This window comes from Lygodium microphyllum, chromosome 4, assembly GCF_053477565.2.
Source record: "Lygodium microphyllum isolate KBCC chromosome 4, Lygodium_microphyllum_v1.1.10, whole genome shotgun sequence".
In the NCBI taxonomy this organism is placed as follows: Eukaryota; Viridiplantae; Streptophyta; class Polypodiopsida; order Schizaeales; family Lygodiaceae; genus Lygodium; species Lygodium microphyllum.
In genome coordinates this window covers 170,872,313-170,895,380 of record NC_141138.1, presented here as the reverse complement: position 1 = coordinate 170,895,380, position 23,068 = coordinate 170,872,313, and the positions used below count along the sequence as shown (strand labels likewise).

The 23,068-nt window shown below is 41.9% G+C and overlaps 1 protein-coding gene across 9 annotated transcripts in view; it reads right to left on the bottom strand.

The window, feature by feature from the left end:
• LOC148037900 (putative serine/threonine protein kinase IREH1) overlaps positions 1–23,068 on the bottom strand; it is a 167,610-nt gene that overhangs the window by 69,093 nt on the left and 75,449 nt on the right. For 8 of the 9 annotated variants that reach the window (XR_015690729.1, XM_087676878.1, XM_087676884.1 and 5 more), the window contains 6 exons: positions 22,895–22,987; positions 3,379–3,519; positions 3,211–3,303; positions 1,534–1,705; positions 1,207–1,292; positions 713–801 (listed from right to left, as the gene is read on the bottom strand). Coding sequence is in view for 7 of the 9 variants with exons in the window: in XM_087676878.1 (XP_087533004.1) it covers positions 713–801; positions 1,207–1,292; positions 1,534–1,705; positions 3,211–3,303; positions 3,379–3,519; positions 22,895–22,987 (674 nt within the window). In the remaining 2 variants the exon portion in view is untranslated. The remainder of the gene's footprint in view (positions 1–712; positions 802–1,206; positions 1,293–1,533; positions 1,706–3,210; positions 3,304–3,378; positions 3,520–22,894; positions 22,988–23,068) is intronic. The other variant, XR_015690730.1, reaches the window with a different exon arrangement.

Genomic DNA, 23,068 nt, shown 5'->3' with positions numbered 1-23,068 from the left:
ATGGACAAACTTTGGGAAACCATCAAAGCTTGGTGAGATCCTATTGTGAGCAAGATTCAATCATATGGTTACCATCTTTTTGGGTGGACCACATAACAAGGTGACTTGGTGATTGTTACAACCTTCAATGTCCAAACGAGTTGCAAGTTTTTCCCTAGGTTTTACAGGTCATTTACTAACATTGACCTAAAAATTTAACCTTCTCATTACCTTGAAGGTATTTACTCTACAAGGATCAAATCATTTGGTATTAAATCTAAATATGTTTTGTGAGCACCAAATCCTTTTTGCCCAATACTTATATTTCTTTGGAAGATATTTACCACACATTTTATTTGAAAAGACAAACTATGACCACGTATTTGTAAGCAAAAGTAATCTAACTAGAATTTCTTTGATTTGAAATATTACGGATTCACAATTGCAAATTATCAGAATCAAGTTAAACCACTACCATTAGGTGCATTGCATGTATCAGATTTAAAGATAACATATTGGATCACTGACATCATTTGGGCATACAATGCAAAGTAATATTAAAATGACAAAATGGTCATTATTTTTCCACACAATTCATCAAGATTCTTTAAGGCTAGCATAACAAACAACGGATGAAGAATAAAACATAGGAGCAATAACTATCCATAAAGGTCTAAATTCAATCAAAACAACCTATGTCATCGTTCAAGATATAAGTGTGTTTTTGTCTCACCTACATATAAGGTCTTTTGCATTACACGACATCTCCTCCGAAACTCGAGGCCATGGTATTTTGCCATTCAGAATGTTGTCAAATATAATCTGGAATTGGTGCACAATGAGCAAGTAAGTAACATGGTATCATTGAGACATTACACAATCCAATTACATTCCACAAGCTTAAGAACATCGTGATCCATAAGGCTTTCTTCAACACCTGATCTAAATTTAAACACATGCTCATACGAGAGCATATATTTCCCTAATTAGGTGCATACAAGCACATTGTTTATTCTTGTTGTCCTTAGCGAAGATAAGGTTACAAGGTGGTGGTGGGCAGGCTATCTGGCAGCATTCATTCCAATCAGGCTACAGGTCAAGCTTGCAATGAAAACATTCTTTATACCAAAGCGGAGTTCTTATGGCCAATGCATGATTTGATTCTTGAATGACTGAATACGAATCTCAATGAGCTAGCAGCAACCCATGATGCGCCTGATTTATTACCTGAGGATGCTCAGCATTAAACGGAGGAAACCCTGTCAAAAACTCGAAAAGGATAATACCCATCGACCACCAATCCACACTTTTACCTGATAAACATTTGGAAGATGGGTGGGTTAGATTTCTCATTTCAGTATTGCGCTTCAACAAACAGCACAACATTTTATGAACATGTCGACACTCTGGACCCAGGCCTTCACTTGGTGATGAGATACGAAGAAACCAGGCGAAGCATTTCAACACCTAATTCCATATTTTCAGAGGGAAAACAGTTCATTATGCATTAAATGGACTCGATAAAGTGACTTGCATTTGCCGAGCCACACATACCATGTTCCACCCCAAGCAAAACTTCAGGAGCAAGGTAGTCAGGAGTCCCTGTGGCGCAGCACTTCATCCTTTGCTCAATCAAATCTGATCGTTCAGCGGCATCTGCTGCAGATCCGGATAAATCATGGGTGTTGTTTAGAATCCCCATTTTCGAGAGCCCAAAATCGGTGAGCTGCAAAAAATAAGGTAGTGAAAGAATCACCAATAAAGTTATGGAGTGAGGATTCTATTGTGATTCGTTTGGACCTTGTGATTCTATTGCGTCACAAGGTCCATAACTTTTTAAGGCATGTGTCAAAGTGGCATGCCTACTATTGTGATCAAACCAATCACCTCGCAGGGTGGATATCACCAAAGTCATACCCTTAACAAGTAATTACTCGAGATACTCATGTAATAAAGACAATCCTCGTACGCTATAGGAAGGAAAAGGCTGTAAATGGGTTGTGCCGCTACACAGTAAGGTTTTATTTAAAAATTTAGTCACAACTCAAACTCCCTTAAAAGGGGACTTCTTTTCTCCTTAGATAGACCTCATAAAACTCGAGACTTTATAAATAATCCAAAACCTTATGAATGAATTATGGCTTTGATAGCTAAATTTCAATACCAAAACACATTGTTCCGGACTGCCACCTGATTAAAGCCAAAAGAAGCACACTCTGAAAGCCTTGTCATTTTTAAGTTCCCAGAACGTCTGTAAAGCAGTGGCCCTAACAATCAAGAGAGCATGGTTCTTCCAATCATACCACCCACCAAGAATGCATCTTCTTTCAACATGCTTTAAGCATTCCAGTTTGTATCTGCACATCTGCCAAGCCTCAAAAGCAATGCAATCTCTCCAGATGACCTGAGGAAAGCCCTCAATCACACCACAAGAGCACAAGGGATCACCAGCTTCTTTTGTAGCCAACTTGTACTTACTCCTGGTTCAAAGCTCCTACTAGAATTCTCCACAAAAACATCCTCTCCTTCAAGGGGAGCTGAGAACCCCATATATGACAAAGCCAATTGCTGACCTGGTCATCACACTCCAGAGCAGTTAACACTCCATGTTTTAATCTCTCTACCTCTTATGCTCTCTCTGTAACATCGTTTTAACCTTCAACAAGCAAAGGTTCGAATCTTTTTACTTCAAGCTTCTTCTTGATAACTCCTACTTTCAGTGCTTTCCTACTATCCGTACTTCCGAGGAACCAAACATCTATATTCAAGTAAGACGAATTAATTAGGTCCAAGCTCTGAAGATATTGAGAGCATTGCAAGAGACACCACACATTGCTTGCAACCTGGAGAAAGAGTTATTATTTCCAAACTCATCTTTAACTGCCAGACATGTCAAACCATACTCCCAAGATTCAAACTGACAGGGTCTCCGGCCTTTCTAGTCCAGAACAGATTATCTTTCTGCCCCACTACACCTAGCCATGTTGAGTTTTTCTTCGTCTTATTCCTTTGGATATTGCCACATGAAAAAAGAAATACTGTTGATCTCACACAAAAAAAAAGCAAGATGAATGCTCTTGAAAGTGTGGCCAACACCAAAATATTGATGGCTAGGCCTCCCTGCTAATGAATGATAGACATACATAGAACGAGTACAAAAGCAAAGTTACTACATACTACTATAATGGAGGTGCCATATACACAATAAAGAAGTTAAGTTTGAATCCTGACCTTCACATGCCCATCGTGAGCAATCAAGAGATTCTCCGGCTTAAGATCTCCATGAATCACGCCAAGAGAATGCAAATATTCCAGAGCCAAAACCTGGAACAGTGAAGAACACTATTGAGAGGATCAACATAACAGTTTTTTCTCAATTGAGTTGCAGAGGCAACTTACAATCTCAGCAATGTAAATGCGTGCCACACTCTCATCCAAGCGGCCAACGTTTCTAAGTAGAGAGTACATGTCACCTCCAATCAAGTATTCCATCACCAAGTAGAGATTCTCTTGACATGTAAATGAGTAGAAGAAACGTACCTGGATAACAAGCATGCACGACTTATTAATTAGTCAGTGTCACAGAACTTAATCAAACTGAAGACACAGGTAAAGCTCATATTGAATTCGCATTTGATTTGTATTGAACCAGCTATGTTATAATTGCTATTTGATTATTTCACTTTCCAATAATAACATTTCTTACATTCTCTCCCTTTTTTGAATGCAAAGGATAATTGTATTGGTTACCAGAAACAGAAAATACAAGCAAATTATACGATTGGCATTACAAGAGTCACAATTGGACTACATGACTGACAATGAGACTACAGAAACTGCAACATGCCAAGAAAGCAAATCATCATTGGGAAGAATGTTTGCAAGCTGAATGAAGCTAGACTGCCAATGACGAATCCCTCTCAGATGGGTGATGTGATTATGCACTCCAGAAGCAGAATAAAAAATGAGCGCATTCCAGATACATTCTTTTTTTTTCCATAATGGCCATTATATTAATTACATGAGAAATACAAAGAGTCACGGCAGTGTAGCAGAAGAGACTGCCATATGCCAAGGGACTAAATCCTCCTTAGAGAGAAGACGTGTGTGCTGAACAAGATCCAGCTGCCAAGGAAGAAGACCTTTCAGCCTAGCAAGATGACTCTCTCTCTCTCTCTCTCTCTCTCTCTCTCTCTCTCTCTCTCTCTCCATATTCGCCTCCCCACGCACACAGGTGCCAGCTATTTCCCACACCCAACCCACCACTTTCTATTTCACACACAAGCTAGCTAACATATAGCGCAATCTCGTCTATGATGGGCTCACACAATTTGAGCATAAAGCCTCCCTAGGGACACTCACCTCCATCTTACACTCAACCACTCTCCAGAGGTTCCCACACTCCACACACACTAGTAGACTCACAAGACCTCGGACCATGCCCCAAAACACATGGTAAGATGACGGGTTCATGGAGCTATATAGACACCTTCAGATCTAGAGAAGACTAGGGTTTATTACAAAGAGGGAGGCCTGTAGGCAGATGAGGATCCTGACTCACCATAAGCAACGTGCATATGAGGAGGCACAATATTGGGATTTATACCATTTATTCATGAGCAAAGATATAGCCATAGCATGGCGCAAACTGTAGGAGCCACACCGCCCCACACCCATCAGGGACCCAAAGATGTGGCACTCCTATGTAGAGGGACCATATGATGCACCACAACAGCCACTAATTCCTCACCCACCAGAGCCTCACCCCTGTACATACACCTTTTTTACACATGATATGGTTAGAAGAGCGATAGTGCGTCCACAACATGGACGATTGATGGATCACATAAGTATACAAGGTGAACGAGTCCAAACCATCATGCCTATCCATAAGTCTAGAGATTCCATAGATCCTAATAATTACACAATTACCTAGTAATTACAGGATCATCATGGTGAGCCACACATTGGCTAACATATATGGAGCAGTAATGGAGGCGAGTGCATATGCAAAGAGAGGGAGATTGACGGTAGTAGGATGGGCTGGACTCAAACGGGGATTCTCTACACTCAACCACATCTTCACCTCAAGGGGCATGAATGAGTTGGCAAAGTTACTATAGAAGCTGTAGGAACTAAGAATCCCATCAGACTTGATTTGGGGCATCTATGCACTGTACGAGAGGGTAGTAGGCCAAGTGAGATGTCCATGAGGACTTTTAGACATGGTCCCTAGCACAATTGGAGTGAAGCATGGATGTCCCCTCTCCCCAACAGTAATTGGACTCCACATCAATGAGATAGAAAACCACATCACACGAGGAGGAGGTGATGGAGTGGAGATAGATGGTATATTGATCTCTATTATGCTTTATGCTGACAATCTTGTTCTAGTCTATGAGTCACAAAAGGGTCTACAATAACATCTCCATGCTCTTCATGACTTTTGCACACAACATGGATTAATGATTAATATTGGGAAAACCAAGATCCCGATCTTACACACATTAGCCCTAGTGAGTAGGAGATCAGTCTTCACCCTAGGAGCAAGACAGGTGGAGATTTTGGAATCATATGCCTACTTAGAGGCCACACTCACTTCTATTGTGAGATTCACCATGGCAAAAGTAGACAGAGACCGACTCACAAGAGAATAAACAGCATTGGCCATGATGGAGAGAGTGCCACCAAGCACACTTCCACGATCCCCACACATGGAGGTGGCTATTCAACACATTAGTCACACCAGCCATGATGTATGGTGTACTTGTTTGGACACTCGAACTAGCTACATACCTATGGACACAAACTGAGAGACCAAAAGTCATCATGCTCTCACACAGATGATTCACAAAGAAAACCATCGATACCATATGAGATCATTAGAGCCAAGTTTGCTGCACCTCCCATGATGATAAAGACCCTACATGGTATGCATAAGAGTAGTGGCTCACAGGATATGGGATCCCGTTTAATATGACCATGACTCAACCTTCATACACCTCTCCCACATTGAGAGGAACTTGGTTGAACAAGACCTTCACTAGCTACATGCACAATATACACGGATTTCACCTCGGTAAACCCTTCCACTGAAGATGTCATACTACATGAACCACTTTATGAGGACTACAACAAATGGTTCCTTTGAGAAACCTAAGTACCCAGATGTATATATGCCACATGAGATGTAAGTAGCCATTGACCAGCTCATGGTATCCTCCCATCAGCTTGAGATCAAGACTAGGAGGTCAATCCACATTCCCAAATTTGTAGACCATGCCAAGAGGTGGAGAGCAAGGAGTACTATATCTGCAAATGCATAGCCTATAGCACAATTCAACCTACATAGCCTACGCTGTTTGGAGGAGAGACCTCCCTCAAACTAGTCATGGAGTCCCCAAACCAGCGCCGCCTAGGCCAGTTCCTTGTCGAGGTTTAGAGGCTCTGCGCCCATTACTATAGGCAGCATCATATAGAGAGGGAGCTCCACGGAGAGGGGTGATAGTCCAAAGAGCTTAGGAGATCAAAGTAGCACGTTGACCATGGATACAGGGATACTAGACACATGCTACATCAGAGAGATGAGGGAGATCCGTGAATGACATGAGTAGCACATGATAGAACTAAGGAATCAATCCAGATGGCACCCTCGTACTATTTCATCAGGGATGTATGACATACTATGCCTACCAATCCTAATTGGGTGGGGTGGGACTAGATATCTGCATATCATTTAGCCACACAACTAGCTTCTTTTCACAACATATCATCTTTTAGCATGTCACACTTTGATGTCTAGTGACGAGATTAGTATTGTAAATGTTTTTGTCTCTCATACGCCAATTTTGGCCTCAGAAGATGTTAATATTTATTTATTTGTTTGTTTGTTTCTTTCTTTAGTCTAGGTTTGGGATCGGTCATGTGTCTATATACGTGCTTTTTCTTAGCTTTTTTATGTGGAAACTTGTACGGGGTTTTCTTATCTGAAGGACTACTCACCTAGTCGTTCACGTCAAGCATGCAAACTGCACCTGTCTACAGGACAATGCGCATGTCAAAAAGTGACAACCACAATCTGAATAGATCTAGCGGTAATGAGCAGAGCTATCATGATAGCCATGGCTAGTTCTCTCTCTCTCTCTCTCTCTCTCTCTCTCTACCCCCTTGTAAATGGTAATTTTATTAATTACCAAAACATAATCTCAAAAGTACAACATGACCAAGAGTACAAAGATACAGTATGATAAAAAATACAAACAAACTAGATGGATTGTAGAGAGGCTAAAGAAGCTGTAGTGTGCCAAGATCTTGGCACAAATCCTCTCGACGGAGAATATCCGCCAACTGAATCATGTTGAGCTGCCAATGAAGAAGGCCTCTCAAGTGGACTATATAACTCTGCATGCCTGAAGAAATGCTTGTCTTCAAGTGAACTAGTGATATGTCCTTGGACGCCCATAGCAGAGTTGAAGACAAAAGCATTTCAAGTGACCCAATTATGCTAACCCCCCCAAATATGAAAAAGTGGAGCAAAATCTTCATATGTGGCTGATTAGAGAGACGTAGCAATAGGCCAAGTACAACTCTCTAAATATCCAATAGTTGTGAGAGGGGAGAGAATGCACAGAGATCGAAGCTCAGCTGAGAGTATAGTTGACGATAAAGAGTGTGTGAGAGTGCAGGCATGACTCCCAATGCAACAATCTGAAGAGTGTAGGTGCAAGTACAAAGTACAACCCTTAAACCTTAGGTTGCTAGAGTGTGTTCACACCCAAAAGATGTAAAACACGATAAGTGCCCAAACTATGTAACATAGGCACATAAAATAAAAGAGAATAAATCAGGGGGGGAAAACCGCTCGTAAGGAGAGTAAAAAGTACCCCAGTGTCCTACCGAAGATCACCAATACTCCTCTGTGAGCATAGGCATAAGTCAAACCCAACAAACTCCCCTGGAGTGAAAAGTGATCAATATACAAGGGTCATCCACCAAAGGAGATCAAATTTAAAGCATTGCGGAATGCTTCAAATTTGTCATGAGGAAGAGCTTTGGTGAAGATGTCTACCACATTATTCGTGGTAGGACAATAGACAAGGCTAATATTACCTACATGTAGTCTCTCTCTAACAAAGTGATAGTGGATCTCTATGTGTTTCATGCGTGCACAAAACACTCGGTTGCGTGCCACTGCAATGACACTCAGACTGTTAGTAAACAAAGGAGTAGGGTCCCTGATAGATACATCTAAATCAGAGAACAAACATCTCAACCATCCACATTCAACTGTGGTAGTGAAAGCTGCCTTGTATTCGGTTCCACATGATGATGTGGCAACAGTGGATTGTTTCTTGCTAAGCCAAGAGATGCAAGATGAGCCAAGAAAGAAACAATTACCACTAGTAGAGTGATGAGAATCAAAATCACTAGCCCAATCTGAATCACTATAAGCATGTAGTTGCAGTGGTCCCCCCCTTGGCATAAAGCAATCCAAGAGTCCTAGTACCTTGCAAGTAACGAAAAACATGATAGCTTGCCAATGAGACATTCGTGGCTAGTGCATATATCTGCTCAGGGCTGAAACTGCAAACTGAATGTTTGGCTTATGTTGCATAAGTAAATGAAACATCCAACTGCTAAAGCATACATATGGATATCAAACAAATCACTGATATCATGCAAGGACAGCTTGAGTTCAAGTTCCATTGGTGTACAAACTAGCTTGCAATCTTGTAAGCCAAACCTCTATCTGATGAAGGCACAAACTCTAGGCGAATAGTGCCTAGCTCAACCTACTCTCTGGAAAAGTGGAAGTGGACTCCCATATACCATGTCCGTGGTGTGATGATCGGATTGCCCGCAAGGGCAATGGCACTCTGGTTATCGCAATAGACAACTGTAGGAGAGTCACATGGAAAATGAAGTGCCACCAGTAAACTCCTCAGATAGATGGCCTCGCTGGTGCCATCAAAGAGAGCCCGGTACTCAGCCTCGGCCGTGGAAGCCGCCACCGTCTCTTGCTTACGGCTGGACCAAGAAATGGGAGCCATGCCCAAGGTAAAGATGTAGCTGCCATGGGAACGCCAGGTGTCAGGATCTCCTGCCCAATCAAAATCAATGTACCCCTGTAAACATAAACCAGAACCATATGTTAAGCCACAAGAAAAAGTACACCGCAAATAACGCAACACACGAAGACATGCAATCCAATGTGACATCCTAGGTGCTGTGAAATACTGACTGAGTATACTAACTGAGTAAGCTAAATTTGGCCTAGTGTGAATTAACCAAAGAATTTTTCCTACAACAGAACAATAGGTGTGTGCATCGAAGGGCATCCTAGGATATCCTTCGACAAGTGGACAGTAGGATTAATAGGCATGGCCACTGACCGTGTCTGATCCGAAGTGTATTGTTCCACAAGTTGAAGTGCGTACTTCTGCTTTGACACAAAAATACATCCTCCAGAACGAACTACCTCCATTCCCAAAAAATAAGACAACAAACCAAGGTCTGTCATTTCAAATGTAGCTTTAAGCTTAGCCTTAATTTCCGCTATGGCAGCAGAATCTGAACCTGTGATGAGTAAGTCATCAACATATAGCAGGATATAGCTAACCCCCTCTGGAGTGGATCGAACATATAAGTTTGGGTCATAAGGGATAGAATGGTATCCATGAGTCTGTAAGAACTCATCCATTCTATGGAACCAAGACCGCGGCGCTTGCTTCAATCCATAAAGAGCTTTCTGCAAGCGGAATATCGTATCCCTAGGGTTCCTTGAGGGAAAGCCGATGGCTGCTCCACATAGACTTCCTCCTCCAAGTATCCATTCAAGAAGGCACTCGTAACATCCATCTGATGTATCGGCCAGCCGTGGTGAGCGGCGAGCACGAGTAGCAACCAAAAGGAAGTCAACCGTGCAGTAGGGGCAAAGGTCTCTTCATAATCAATGTCGTACTTCTGTCGAAACCCTTGCACTACAAGGCGAGTCTTGTACTTGTCTAAAGTCCCATCAGCTTTTAGCTTTGTCCGAAAAATCCACTTTGTCCGAAAAATCCACTTTGTCCCGATGACTTTCTTGTGGCTCGGCCGGACGATCCACCAATGTCCAAGTCTCATTTCGGTCAATACTCTCTAGCTCCCTTTCCATGGCCTCTCGCCATTGAGGGTGCTGAAGAGCCTCTTGCCAGGTATTCGGCTCAGAATGCGCTATGTAATCAGTTGTAAACAACGATGCAAATGATGCCTGAGGAGCAAGCCGGACAGATCTTCCAGGTCCCTCCGGAGTGGAATCCGGTGGTAGGATCCCCGAATCCCACATGGTATACTGGTACCAACGAGGTAACGGGTCTCGCGAAGGGGGCCTGGGAGGTGAAGAAACTGCAGGAATGTCAGGAGTAGGAAGTAGACCAGGCTCAGTAGGCACGATCTCTGATGATGTGGAAGAAGGAAGCGGATCGGAATCCGGTGCAAAAGATTGCACAATATCCCTCTCGTCAAAGACGACATCCCGCCTAACGATCACCTTGTTTGTCCGAGGATCGAACAAACGATAGGCTTTCGCTTCAAAGGAATATCCCACAAAAATAAGAAGATCAGCTCGGGGAGTAAGCTTTCCTATCTTGTCATCAGGCGTGTGTGTGTACGCACGACTACATGGGTGGCTAGGCGGAGACGCCTTTACCTCCAACAAAACCAGGTAACAATGAAGAATAAGTACCCGATCTTGAGGATAGACAAGCTTCTTGATCGTCTACAAGGAGCAAGGATCTTTTCTAAGATTGATCTTTGGTCAGGATATTATTAGACCAGAATCAAGGATGAAGATATTCCTAATACTGCCTTCAACACAAGATACAATCATTTTGAATTCATCATGATGTCATTTGCGTTGACAAATGCCCCAGCTACCTTCAACAGCTTAATGCAAGACATTTTCAGGCCTCATCTTGATGATTTTGTTCTTGTATTCTTTGATGACATTCAAACTTATTCTAAGGAGGAAGAAGAACATGAACCACATCTTCACATTGTCCCGGAGACGATGAGAACACACAAATTGCATGCCAAGAAGACGAAGTGTGCCTTCTTCAAAAGGAACATTAAGTACTTGGCATTCATAGTGTCTGCTGAAGGTATATCAGTAGATCTTGCCAAGGTCAAAGATGTTCACGATTGACCACCCCCCACCACTATCAAGGAAGTGAGAAGTTTTCTAGGTCTAACAGGATGGTATAGGATATTCATCAGAAACTATGCCCAAATTGCAGCACCTCTTACAAACCTACTCAAAAAGCAAGTTGCCATTATTTGGACGCTAATTGAATAATCTAGCTTTGAGCAACTAAAGCATAGTTTGTTAATTTCTCCTATCTTAAGGCTACCTGACATAAGCAAGGAATTTGAAGTTGTCACAGATGCCAGCTCTCTTGCATTAGGATGCATACTAATATAGGAAGGTCATCCTGTAGCTTACTCTTCGAGAAAATTGAAAGCCCATGAAAAGAGATATGCTACTCATGACCTGGATTTATTAGCTGTGATTCACGCTCTCAAATTTTGGAGACATTACTTACTTGAAAATAAGTTTTCCTTAGTCACAGATCATAAGTCTTAAGTGAATTTTTACTGAGCCTAATCTTAATATGAGGCAACAACGGTGGATCGAAATTCTATAGGAGTATAACTTTGAAATTAAGTTCAGACCTAGTGAAGAAAATTTAGTAGCAGATACCCTTAGTCGTAAAGTCTTCCTTAATGCTCTTATTGTTGAAGAACCATCTAGGGCAGAAACTTTGGCTACAATGGTATCAATGCCAACTAATCCTATCATCGAGTTGACCAAGGATGAAGCAAATAATAACCCAGACTATCAACAATTATTTTGGGAAGTTCAAAATAAGGAACAAGATCCCAAACTCAAGACTAAGTATTAAGAATTCTCTACATATAGAGACGAAGGACTTGTTTATTTTAGAATGAGACTATGCATTCCTTCAAGTCACACTCTCAAAAGAAGGATACTTTGGGAAGCACATGACTCTCCTTTTTCAGGACACTCGAGATATGCAAAAACTAATAATGTTGTCAGGAAAGGCTATTACTGGCAAAGACTCAAGGGTGATCTACTTAAGTATGTCACTGAATGTCTAAATTGCCAAAGGGTAAAATCTGAATGTATCAAGTTACGAGGAAAACTCCAACCACTTGATATTTCCCATATGAAATGGGAGTTTATCAGCATGGACTTTGTCGTTGGGTTACCTACTATGCAAGGAGGATATAACTTAATAATGGTAATAGTTGACATGCTAACAAAGATCGCTCATCTTATTGCAACAAAAACCAATTACAAAGCTTCACATATTGCAAGAATTTTTGTAAAAGAGATTTTTAGGTTACATAGGTTACCTAAAACGAAGACTCTGAAATGGGAAATAACAGGCCGAGAGCCAAAAAATGCCTCATACGGGGTCTTCTAAGGAAGAGCCGCAGTTGGGCACCGGTTGAGGATGTACACCAAAGTGTTAATAGTCTCGACCCAAAGGCGCTCAGGAAGCTCTGCTGTGAACAGCATAGAGCGTGTCATTTCCACGACTGTGTGGTTTCTACGCTCTACGACTCCATTCTGAGAGGGGGAGTTGGTAGACGTGAGCTGCGAGAATAGCCATGCTTCTGTAGAAACTCGGAAAACTCGTGGAAGATAAATTCACCACCGCTATCACTCCTCATGCACCCAACACGACGACCAGTCTTGTTATGAACCAACAGCACCCAAGCAGAAAAATATGTGAAAGCATCTAACTTATGCTTAAGGAAGTACACCCACATGTATCGAGAATGATCATCCACTATCAAAAAGAAGTACAGCGCGCCGTTCAAAGCAACAATGGATGTCGGCCCACAAAGATCAATTCGAATCAATCTAAGAGGCTCCTCAACTCTATGTGTAGACTGCTGAGGAAATGGGGTACGGTGCTATTTCCCAAGCTGACAGGCTTTACAGACATCTCAAGCTAGCTTCAGGTGTGGAAGGCCCTCAACCAACTCATGGCGTGGCAACTCATAAAGTGACTCATAACCAAGATGTCCTAAGCGAAAATGCCAAAGACGCTCATTATGCATAGGCTCCCGAGATGTGGCTAAGACCTAGAAGCTATGGAACACAGAGCCTTCGGCGGTCAGCTCGGTTAGAAAGTGTGTCATGTGGTATAGGCCATTAGGCTGTGCCTCACCACGAGCAATCACTAAACCAGTCAGAGAGTCAAGGACCTCGACTGTGGTCGTTGTAAAGAAAACTACTCGCCCCAACCGGCAAAGTTGCTGAACAGATAACAAGTTTACCCCAAGCTTAGGCACATGATATACATTGTCCAGTGAAGCCAGATCCGGACCCTTGTTAGTGGCAAAATTGACGCAACCTTGAGCCTAAATCTTGACCGAGGAGTTGTTTCCTACATGGACCTGCCCGGCTACAAGGGCTCGAGTACGGAAAATGTCCTCTATAGAAGTCACGTGATGTGTAGCTCCACTATTCACAATCCAAACTGGAGCTGAAGTGCTCGGCTATGACGAGTGGGCCTTTGCAGTAACCTCATTAGGAGGCAACTGACAGATGTGGACGAGACTCGCATCTGATGTCCCTATGGAGACGATATGGACCTTTGCAGACCAGTCAGACAAGCCCTCTGGAGTTGAGAACGTTGTCGACTGAGATGACTGTGCGGTGGCAGTGTGAGTCTGACCTTTAAACTGCCCCTTGCCATCACCCTACCTCCCCTGCTGGGGGTTGCCCAACTGAGGGATGGGGAGATTTAGGTTTTGGTGTTGTGCCTCATGCCTTTAATCGACACTCATTGTCAAAATGGCCAGCCTTTTGACAATGTTGACAATACCTATTCTTTTTAGGTACATTTTGCCATCCAGGTTTGAGTTGTGACTGGGAGTTTCCTTGAGAATCCCCAGATTGATTTAGCTTTTGAGTTTGATTTTGATTTTGAGTGGAGGTTTGGTTTGGTTTGCCCTTCCCTTGTTGCTCTTTCTGAGAATGAGCAAGAAGAGCCCCCTCTGAAGAGGAATTCATATGAAACCGATCAAACAACCCTGCATAACGCAACAGCTGACACTCAAATTCACAGAATGTAGGCATGGTAGGCTTTGAAACTATTCCTTCCACAAAATTGAAGTATTTCTTGGGAAGTTTATTTAGGAACAATGTGACCTGATTGTCAGAGGACTTGGGAGTCCCCGTAGTGGAGAATTCAGCGAGGAGACGTCGATACTCAGCCAACTTGACTTTCAAGTCATCCCGGTCAGTGATTTTGAAAAGCTGAAGCTCATGGCCAAGATTAATACGATGGGTCCTATCTCGAGCCGTATAGCGTTCAATCAAGTGTGCCCATCGCTCTGACGCTAAGTCAAAATGCTGAAGCTGAGAATGAAACTCTGGCAATAAGCCCTGCATCAGCTCGACAATAGCGGAGGCATTCCTAGCCTTCCATGAGCGGACGACCTCGTATGGAACAAATGCGGGATCGGGTTGGGGTTCCAACCCCTCCACTAGATCCCATAGGTTCTGTGAATCAAAGACATGTCTCATCAAATTTGACCAAGTAGTAAAGTTTGACCCGTTAAAACGAGTCTTGTCATTAAATGCATTCTTGGCAGAAGATGAACTAGAACCATGAGGTGTCGAGTGGGTGGAGTAAGATGATGGTGGGAAAGATGGTGGAGGTGAGAGTGTCTAATAAGAGTAAGAAGGAGGGGGAAGAGGTGGGTAGACAGAAGTAGCCTGTGAGTATCCAATGAGTGCCGATTGATGCAGAGGCACTGGAACATGAATGTTTCCATAAGGTGCCGGTATAGGTGGAGGCACTTGGACATAGTAGCCTTGTCCAAAGTAAGGCTGGGACACAGCACTATGACCAGAAGGTCCACTAGGCAATGCCATGGAGGCAAACTGTGGAGGCAACTAATCCACACTCGGGAGAGACTGAGTGGGATACCCAGGCTGCAATGATCCCGAAAGTGTGTATGAGGTAGGTGGAACACCACCCGACTGAGGGAAGCATGAGGTCCTAAAGGATGTGCCTATGTTTCCATAATCCCCCGGAGTGATGTGCGGTGCGACATGAGATGTCTGAAATGGAAATGTAAATGGTGTAAATGGAAGTGGTGAAGCAGCAGAAGAATGTGGTGGGATGGATGGGTTTTGAAAGTGAGGTGTATGAGGTGCAGATTCTTTTTGTTCATTTTTATCATTTAAAGACTGAAAATGAAATTGTGAAGATGATGATATACCATGTAATAAAGTGAAAGGAACACCAAATTCATTCTGATTATGTGAAGTAGACGGAAAAGAAGGACAGAAGAAGAGTTACCTGGCTTTTTCTTATAATCCCCGCGACGTGTGTTAACATACAAGAATTGGTCCTCTAGAGGACCTTTTCCGTAGTCACCAGACTGGACTCTTTCTTCCACATGATCTCTACCAGTATATTGCAAACAGAAGAGGTAAAAGAAGAAGACACAAAAGACGAATCAAAAGTACCTTGCACCGGAGAGGACGGAAGAGTCTGAAAAAATGGAACTTACTCTGGATCTTGCTCTCCAAGAGGGGGGCCCATCCCTGATGGAGGTCTCGACGGCCCTGCAACATCATCAGACTTACGCGCAACATCTAAAGAGTGAAATCCATGCATACCTTCATTTAGAAGCTTTTCTTGAAGGGCAATCCTTCAATCGAGCTCCTCAATCTTCTTTTGCCAATAGGCTATGATCAGTTTATATTCCTCAAAGGTCAGCTGATCTATCCTTTCTTCCATGTACTCAGATGTTTCTCCCACCATGTCGGAACTTTGTGGAGCAAGCTAATCGGCCCACTCTCGCTCGGTTCTCAATATAGGCCGATCTGGAGACTGAATTGGTGTTGATGTGTTCTAAGTCATTTGAACCTACTGTTGTTATTGCTTCTTACAAAGAGCTTTCAGATCAAAGGCCTAGGTTTCTTAGAGAGTACCAGGCTCTGATACCATGTAAAGAAAAATACCCTAACACAGAAACATAAACAGAAACCATACGACAAAGCACAGACTGATAAAAAGAACACAGTTAGGATTAGGGTTAGAGTAACTCAGAGATAATGAGCACATAGAATAAATGAAGTGATATGACTACTAATAATATGATGCTCATGCAACAAACACACTATGCAGTGAATGAATACTGAACCTCGAACTCCTGTATCTCTAGGATTAGGGTAGGGGTAATGAGTTGGAGAGTGTGTCATACTCCAAATGGATCCCGAATCGCAGCAAAAGGCAGTCTCTGAATGTCGAACACCAGCAAACGCAGCAGTGAAAAGCTGGATCTGATACAGACAACAGTGAGGAAAGAGAAAGACTAAAAATAGAGCCTGCAGAAGAGAGAAAGACTAAAAACGCAAGCAAGACAACCTACAGGAGAGAGAAAGACTAAAAACGAAGCCTGCAAGAGAGAGAAAAACTGAAAACGCAACAGGACAGCCTGCAGGAGAGAGAAAGACTAAAAACGAAGCCTGCAAGAGAGAAAAACTGAAAATGCAACAGGACAGCCTGCAGCAGAGAGAAAGACTAAAAATGGAGCCTGCAGGACAGAGAAAGACTGAAAACGCAGGCAGGACAGCCTACAAGAGAGAGAGAACTGTCAGGGCGGCAGCTGGAGCCTGTAAACGCAGCAGTTTGCGGGTGTGACAGACTGTACGACAGCAGTGCAGATAAACAGCAGTCAGTCGCCAGGCAGAAACAGCAGCAATCAGTGTGTGGAGGGCCGGAAACAAGCGCCAGACTGTAGGGAACAGTGATGGACAGCAAGGGCTGAGATGTCCTCCGTGAATGGGGTGTGGACAGCAAGCTGGTAACACCTGAAACTTGCAAAAACGAGATTGTAAAAGAGTGGAGGGCTGGCTGCCAATTTATAGAAAATTAGGGTTCTAGATCCTCTCCTACTTAACTTTCTCAATCCACTCCCCGTTTTAGGGTTTTGGCTAAAATAAGCCTAAAATAAGCATGTTTTAGGGTTGTTTAAGTGGCTAAGTGCATTTCTTAGCACAACAGTAGGGTGGCTTATTAGGTGGGCTACTTCCAAGGATAAGATCCATGCCATGATCTTCAAGCCTTTCAAGTAATAGCTACCCTGGAAGTGACTAAGAGAAGCAATCGGTATACATTTTTAGAAATGACATGCAATCCTCTCTAACTTAGACATATTCCCAACATTCTCACTATCATCCTTATCCTTAGTAAAAACTAAGTACCTTGAAAGATGATTTTTCATTACTTTAAAAATGGCAACAACAGTTATAACAAGGACAGATTCTCCTTTCAACTTTACATCAACTGTGAGAGCCTTTCCCTTATAGTGATCTCTTTTGCGTGTAAATCAATCACACTGCATGCATACGGTGACACCATGGCATACCAAGCAACATGTCATAACCCTTAAGTGGAGCAATAAAGAATTCTTTATTTTCTAGATATCCCTGAATGTGTAACCAAAGCTCTTCAATGAGCAGTGTGACAGGCTCTACATGGCCCTTGCATGCCATCTTGACTTTCCCCATGGGTCCCATCTCATCCTCTATGATGCCTAGATGGGCTACCATGTCTATAGAGGTGAAGTTGGCTCGTGCACCATTATCAAAGAATATTAATGCATACTCATTCCTGATTTTTTCCCATGCCATACAACTTAGTAACATCATCATTGGGCTAACCACTCACAATATCAGATACCAATCCCACTGTATTTTGGGCTTTTTTCCTTAAAATCTTCTAATTTTTCAGCTTTCTTCTTGTTGGGATAGTCCTTTGCAATGTGACCCTCCTATTTACAAATGAAGCATTTATTTGCAGCCATCAATTCCCTATGCTCAGCCAATGATTTCTAGCCCTTTCTTTTCATAGCCTCTTTTCAAGCTGATTTTCAAATCTAGCTCTTTTCTCAGCCTCAAACAACTTCTTATTTGGCTTCTCCCCACTCTCTTGGAAGCCCAAATCCTTCCCATGCAGCAAAGCATTAGTTGTAGCAGCAATCTCTATGAGTTGAGACATGCTAGACATGTTGGATTTTATGCAAAAATCCCTAATCCCTTTGGGTAGTCCACATACATATTTTTCCACTTGCTCATGAAGGGGTACCAGACGATAAGAAGTGACGTGCAACAATGCATCCCAAAACTCCTTATTGTATTACTCTAAATTCTTGAATTCCTTGGCATCAAACTTATTCCAAGCTATCATGATGTCCACCTCAAAGGTACTTGTCAACCAAATCGATACAAACATTTTCTTGAATTGTACCCATAATGACGGTCCTCTACCTTGCATCAAGAGAGTGGACCACCACTACAATGCATTCCCCTCCAAGAAAGTGGCTTCCTTTCTGAATCTTAGAGGATTCAGTGAAGTTTTTCCCTAAATGGGCTGCATTAAACTGTTAAATGAACATCAAAGCTTTCAACCTATCTTGTGTACCACTGAAGGACTCAAACTTCACTGCTTTTCCACCCTTATCATAGTCTTTTGCTACCCCTTTGGAAGTCAAGTTGTCATACACTGGCTGTTACAAAAAGGGCGTGTTTGCTATACTTACATCATGACCGAATCTAAACAAAGCATTTGCATGACCAGCAGTTATTCCTTGGGCCCCATAAGCATTCGAAGATGCAATTGCATTACCAAACATGTTGTTTTGTGCCCTGAGCATCAAACCAATGCTGCCATACATAGAATTATGCATATTTCCAGCAATTTTCTGAATACATTGGGCCTTGCATTGTGCATTGGCTGCTGCATACGTAGAGATCTATGCTATACATTCCTATATGTGGTCCCTATCCAACCATTGCATGAAAAATCATGCTACCACCAAAGTATCATGGCTAACCCATCATTGTATGTATGCCTGGCTGTCCAAAATCTATTGAATTGGCACTTCCATGATGGCCTTGCGTTTGCACACCTTGCCCCGTAGGTACCAACTGTTTCTCTTAATTGGCTCCTTTAGGAGCTTCAAGTGAAAGATTTGGAACTACCTTTGGTGCACCTTGCTATCTCGAAGGTGTAGAAGATGACTTCTTCTTCTTGCCCTCGTTTTCCTTTTTCGAAGCATTCAAAAACAGAAAAAACTAAGAATCCTTGCCAATTCAGCAAAGAGATTTGTTGCTATCCTCATATGATCCTTGAACTGGTCATCAAATTCCTCTTCCTCTTACTAGTCATCAGTCTCCTTTTGCCTTAAAGACCCTACATCTTGCCCAGCAACAACATTTTCAGATTGTTGTCCATCATGTGAGCCTTTTCTAAGATCAGACATTGCATTTCCTTCTTCTCCATGTGAATGTCCATACTGAGAGGCATCATCACTGCTTGATTTTATCTCACTCTATGAAGACATATTACTGTAATTTCTCAGCTGAGCACAAAAATCAGCACTCGCACAAAGCTTTGGCTTGCAATCAGGTGCATAAAGCCCACCAAGTCAAAGGATTGAGTGGTATCCCAACAATGGAACCATGAAACTAGTCTTTCTTCTCGGATAAGGTAGTGATACCTAATTAAGCACTTAATTACAACAACGAATAAATAAGCACAAACTGAAATGCACACTTTACCTTAATAATCTTGGATAGTAGACACCCTATTGGCCTCAAAACTGGCGCCCCTTGTGGTATTTCTCCAACTTATATTGCCAATGGATTGTGTACGAACAAAGATTTCACAATCTCCTTTGTTGATCTAGAAGTCCCTTGTTGTACAAACAATGACCAAGCAATTTGAGCCAATTGCCCCCTTGATTTTCACCTAGGACTTCGTCTAATGGAACCCCAATTGGCCAAATGCTGCCCCAAATTCACAATGGATGAGCTGGCATCCGAAATCCCTAACAATTCCTTGAACTTCAAGTGCTAATTTCAGTGTACAATGCCCTTGACTAATAACACAAGCCCCAAGGTGGCTCGTAAACCCTAATTATTACTATAAATTACGGTTTACAATAGAATTTCTCTTGCTATCCAACCAAATCTGGCTGTGATTTTCTCCAAATGGTTGGAAAATGTTGAGATAACTTGAGAATGGGCTAGAGAAGGTGAAAAAATGCAAGAGAGAGAATTCTTTGATTCTCCATGCGAGAAATGGCTCAAATGTGATTGGTGCCTGTATCAACCTGCATTAAATGCAATTACATGCTATCAAGAGGCTCATAAATGCAGTCGCCAGCCTGCACAAGCTGTCACCAACTCTAGGTGGATGTCTTCCTGCTGTCCTCTACCTCTTCACCTACTGCCAATGGTGGTTTTCCTACCCAAAAATTGACCAGGAGCTGCTCCTTCCTCTCTCTCACAAGCAACATGAATTGAAATAGCCTCCACTAGCCCCAAAAACGTTTTTCTCAATTGCATGGGTTTTTTCCCCAAGCAGCCGCCTTGTAATCCCATTTCCAGCAATTTCCAACCATTGAATAATTTTCAGAATTAATTAATTCTGAAAAAGAATTTTAGCACTTCTGACCCTGCCCAAAATTAACTATGCCTATCCATAAATAAATTGGCTGGGCCATTTGCAACTTGGAGTGGTCCCCAGCCTCTGTTGACCATTAAACTGGTATCAATAAATTAAGTAATGCATAGTCCCAAGTCACGACTAACACTTAATGGCCAAACAACTATCCTAGGGTCAAAACTAACACCCACTAACAACCAAAACCCAGCTAGCATAACTGGTCAGAACTTTTGCCTTTAACATCTACTGACTCCTCGGGGTCCTTGGGCTGTTACCATGAATAACTACCATGTGTAACACGTGTGCTTAACAACCTTGCACATTTGATTATTAACTTAATCAAATGTTACTAGCAAGATGAAAGCATCTCAAAATTTTCACATCGCCGTGACATTATCACTCTGACCCAAATCATGTTCCCATTGTAATCAACACTCCTTGAGCTCAAGACTGATTTTGTGAGCTGATTGCTGTCCACTCCAATCCATCATCTGGTCTAGTCATCATACCAAGTCAACAATGACTACAAAAAAGCAATTACTTTGTCAAAGCAAAGAAATAAGAAGAAACATCACATACTGCTTCAGAAAAGCAATAAGGCTCACTATGGAGACTTAAAATTACCCAACAAGAAGGGTGTCTATATGGTTTTTCCAAAGTTTAACTATGTATCACTATTGGATCATGAATCATTTAAGAGAAGTGTCAGTTGCTTCTAGGAACACGCATCTCAGACACATGGTCACCATGTTCATAAGTAGCTTGCACTTGTTTTTATCCATCCATCCAAAAGAATTTTGCATCTATATGAAAGGACATAATCAAATACCTGACGCTTTAAGGGCACCTCAACTTCCATGTTTGCTTTGTCTAAGTACATTGTCCACATCTTGTTGTAATCTGGCAAGGTAAATCCAGCTTTGTACTGGACATGAAAGCATCTCTGAGTCATGCTGAGCTTCATGTATGATGGCTGTCTATGTGCACATTCTGAGGTGAAACCTAACTGATTACTGCTTCAAACTGCAACCCCACACAGTAGAAGAAACCCTAACACACACTTTGAGGCAAACCTTTCAGCAAATCAGGCCAGGACATCAAGGCTGAATTCAGCCATATCATCTCCTGCCACATCACCAGAAGAACAAGGTTGAGGAAGAACTTTCCTGGTACTGCTGTAATTTTTGAGCAGTAACTGTTATTTCATGACACTGCTGTGACTTCTGCACAGCAGCTGCCATGAGCCTTGCTAGATCATCATTTATGAATCTATTGCTTCCATCTTTGAAAATTGTTGGGATGTCTACATTTGCACTGCTGCCATGTCAGAAAAATCAGTCCGCAGCAAGCAGAAATCAGGCCTACACTGTTGTCCACTAGATTAAATCTTGCTGTTCAGATTGGATTGCATTTGAATTTCTCAATCACTGGCTGTTAATTGCTAAGGTATTTAAGGACTTTGTATTTCTTCATTGTCAATAAACGCTTGTGCAGTTTACAATGGTTGAAATTCCACCTAATGCACTGTTTTTCTATTGGCAAATTTACACTTTCCTTGAAATTTGTGCACTTTAAAATAGCTGAAATTCCACCTCAAACAACAATAGGTCCCATAGAGCAGGTTGAGAGGCCTAAGGATGAGAAGTTTGATAAATCAGAGCATGTGGTGGAATTAACCAAATTTCTATAGTTAGAGCCATGTATGTAAATTATAAAAGTTCATCTCAAAGCCATGGAGATAAGTTTAGAAAAAGTAAAAATTTGTTAGAAACTTCGACAAAAAAAAATGTTATTTTAGGGGAACAATCAGTTCCAGCCTCAGTCTCAATTTATTGGGAGATTGTGCTTAAATTGCTTTCAGAATATAGCATGATTTACAAGGAGGTTAGATCTAAATTATAGAAATCAAGTTAAGCAAAAAGACCCCAAAACACTAGACTTTGTTGCAGAGACTTATGGTAACATTGTAGGTAGTTTCTTTGGACCTTCTTCCAAAGCATGTGGAAAAAGTAATATTGCATATGCTTTTCAAAGACCACAAGCCTCCTGTGGTGTAGTAAATGGAAAACCCACAAGTCGTTATATATATATATATATATATATATATATATATATATATATATATGTACCAAAGTCGTACCAACTATGCACTGCCACGTTCCACATAGAATGGGAGAGCCAATAGTGACATATGAGGATTTAAGAGAGGAAAGTTGCAAGAACTGGGCTAGGCTGAGAGAAGTGCACAGTAGCATATTACAGAGAGCTTGCAAAACACATTTGCTGTCTTCAATACCATTACTTACATGGCCCCTTGGCATTTTTATTTTGATAAAACTAAGAAAGATTCTCAATTGTTGGTAGTTACTCACCACAAATGGATTGCTAGCAGAAATCAAAATGTCTCGCTCTGCTAAAATATTTTGAACAACATTTTTGTGTATCATATCCACTTTTCTAAGTATCTGCAATGTGATAGAAAAACAGCACAGAGAGGTAGCAGTAATTTTCATGCAAAGAAATCCTGGATTGTCTGACCAACAGTT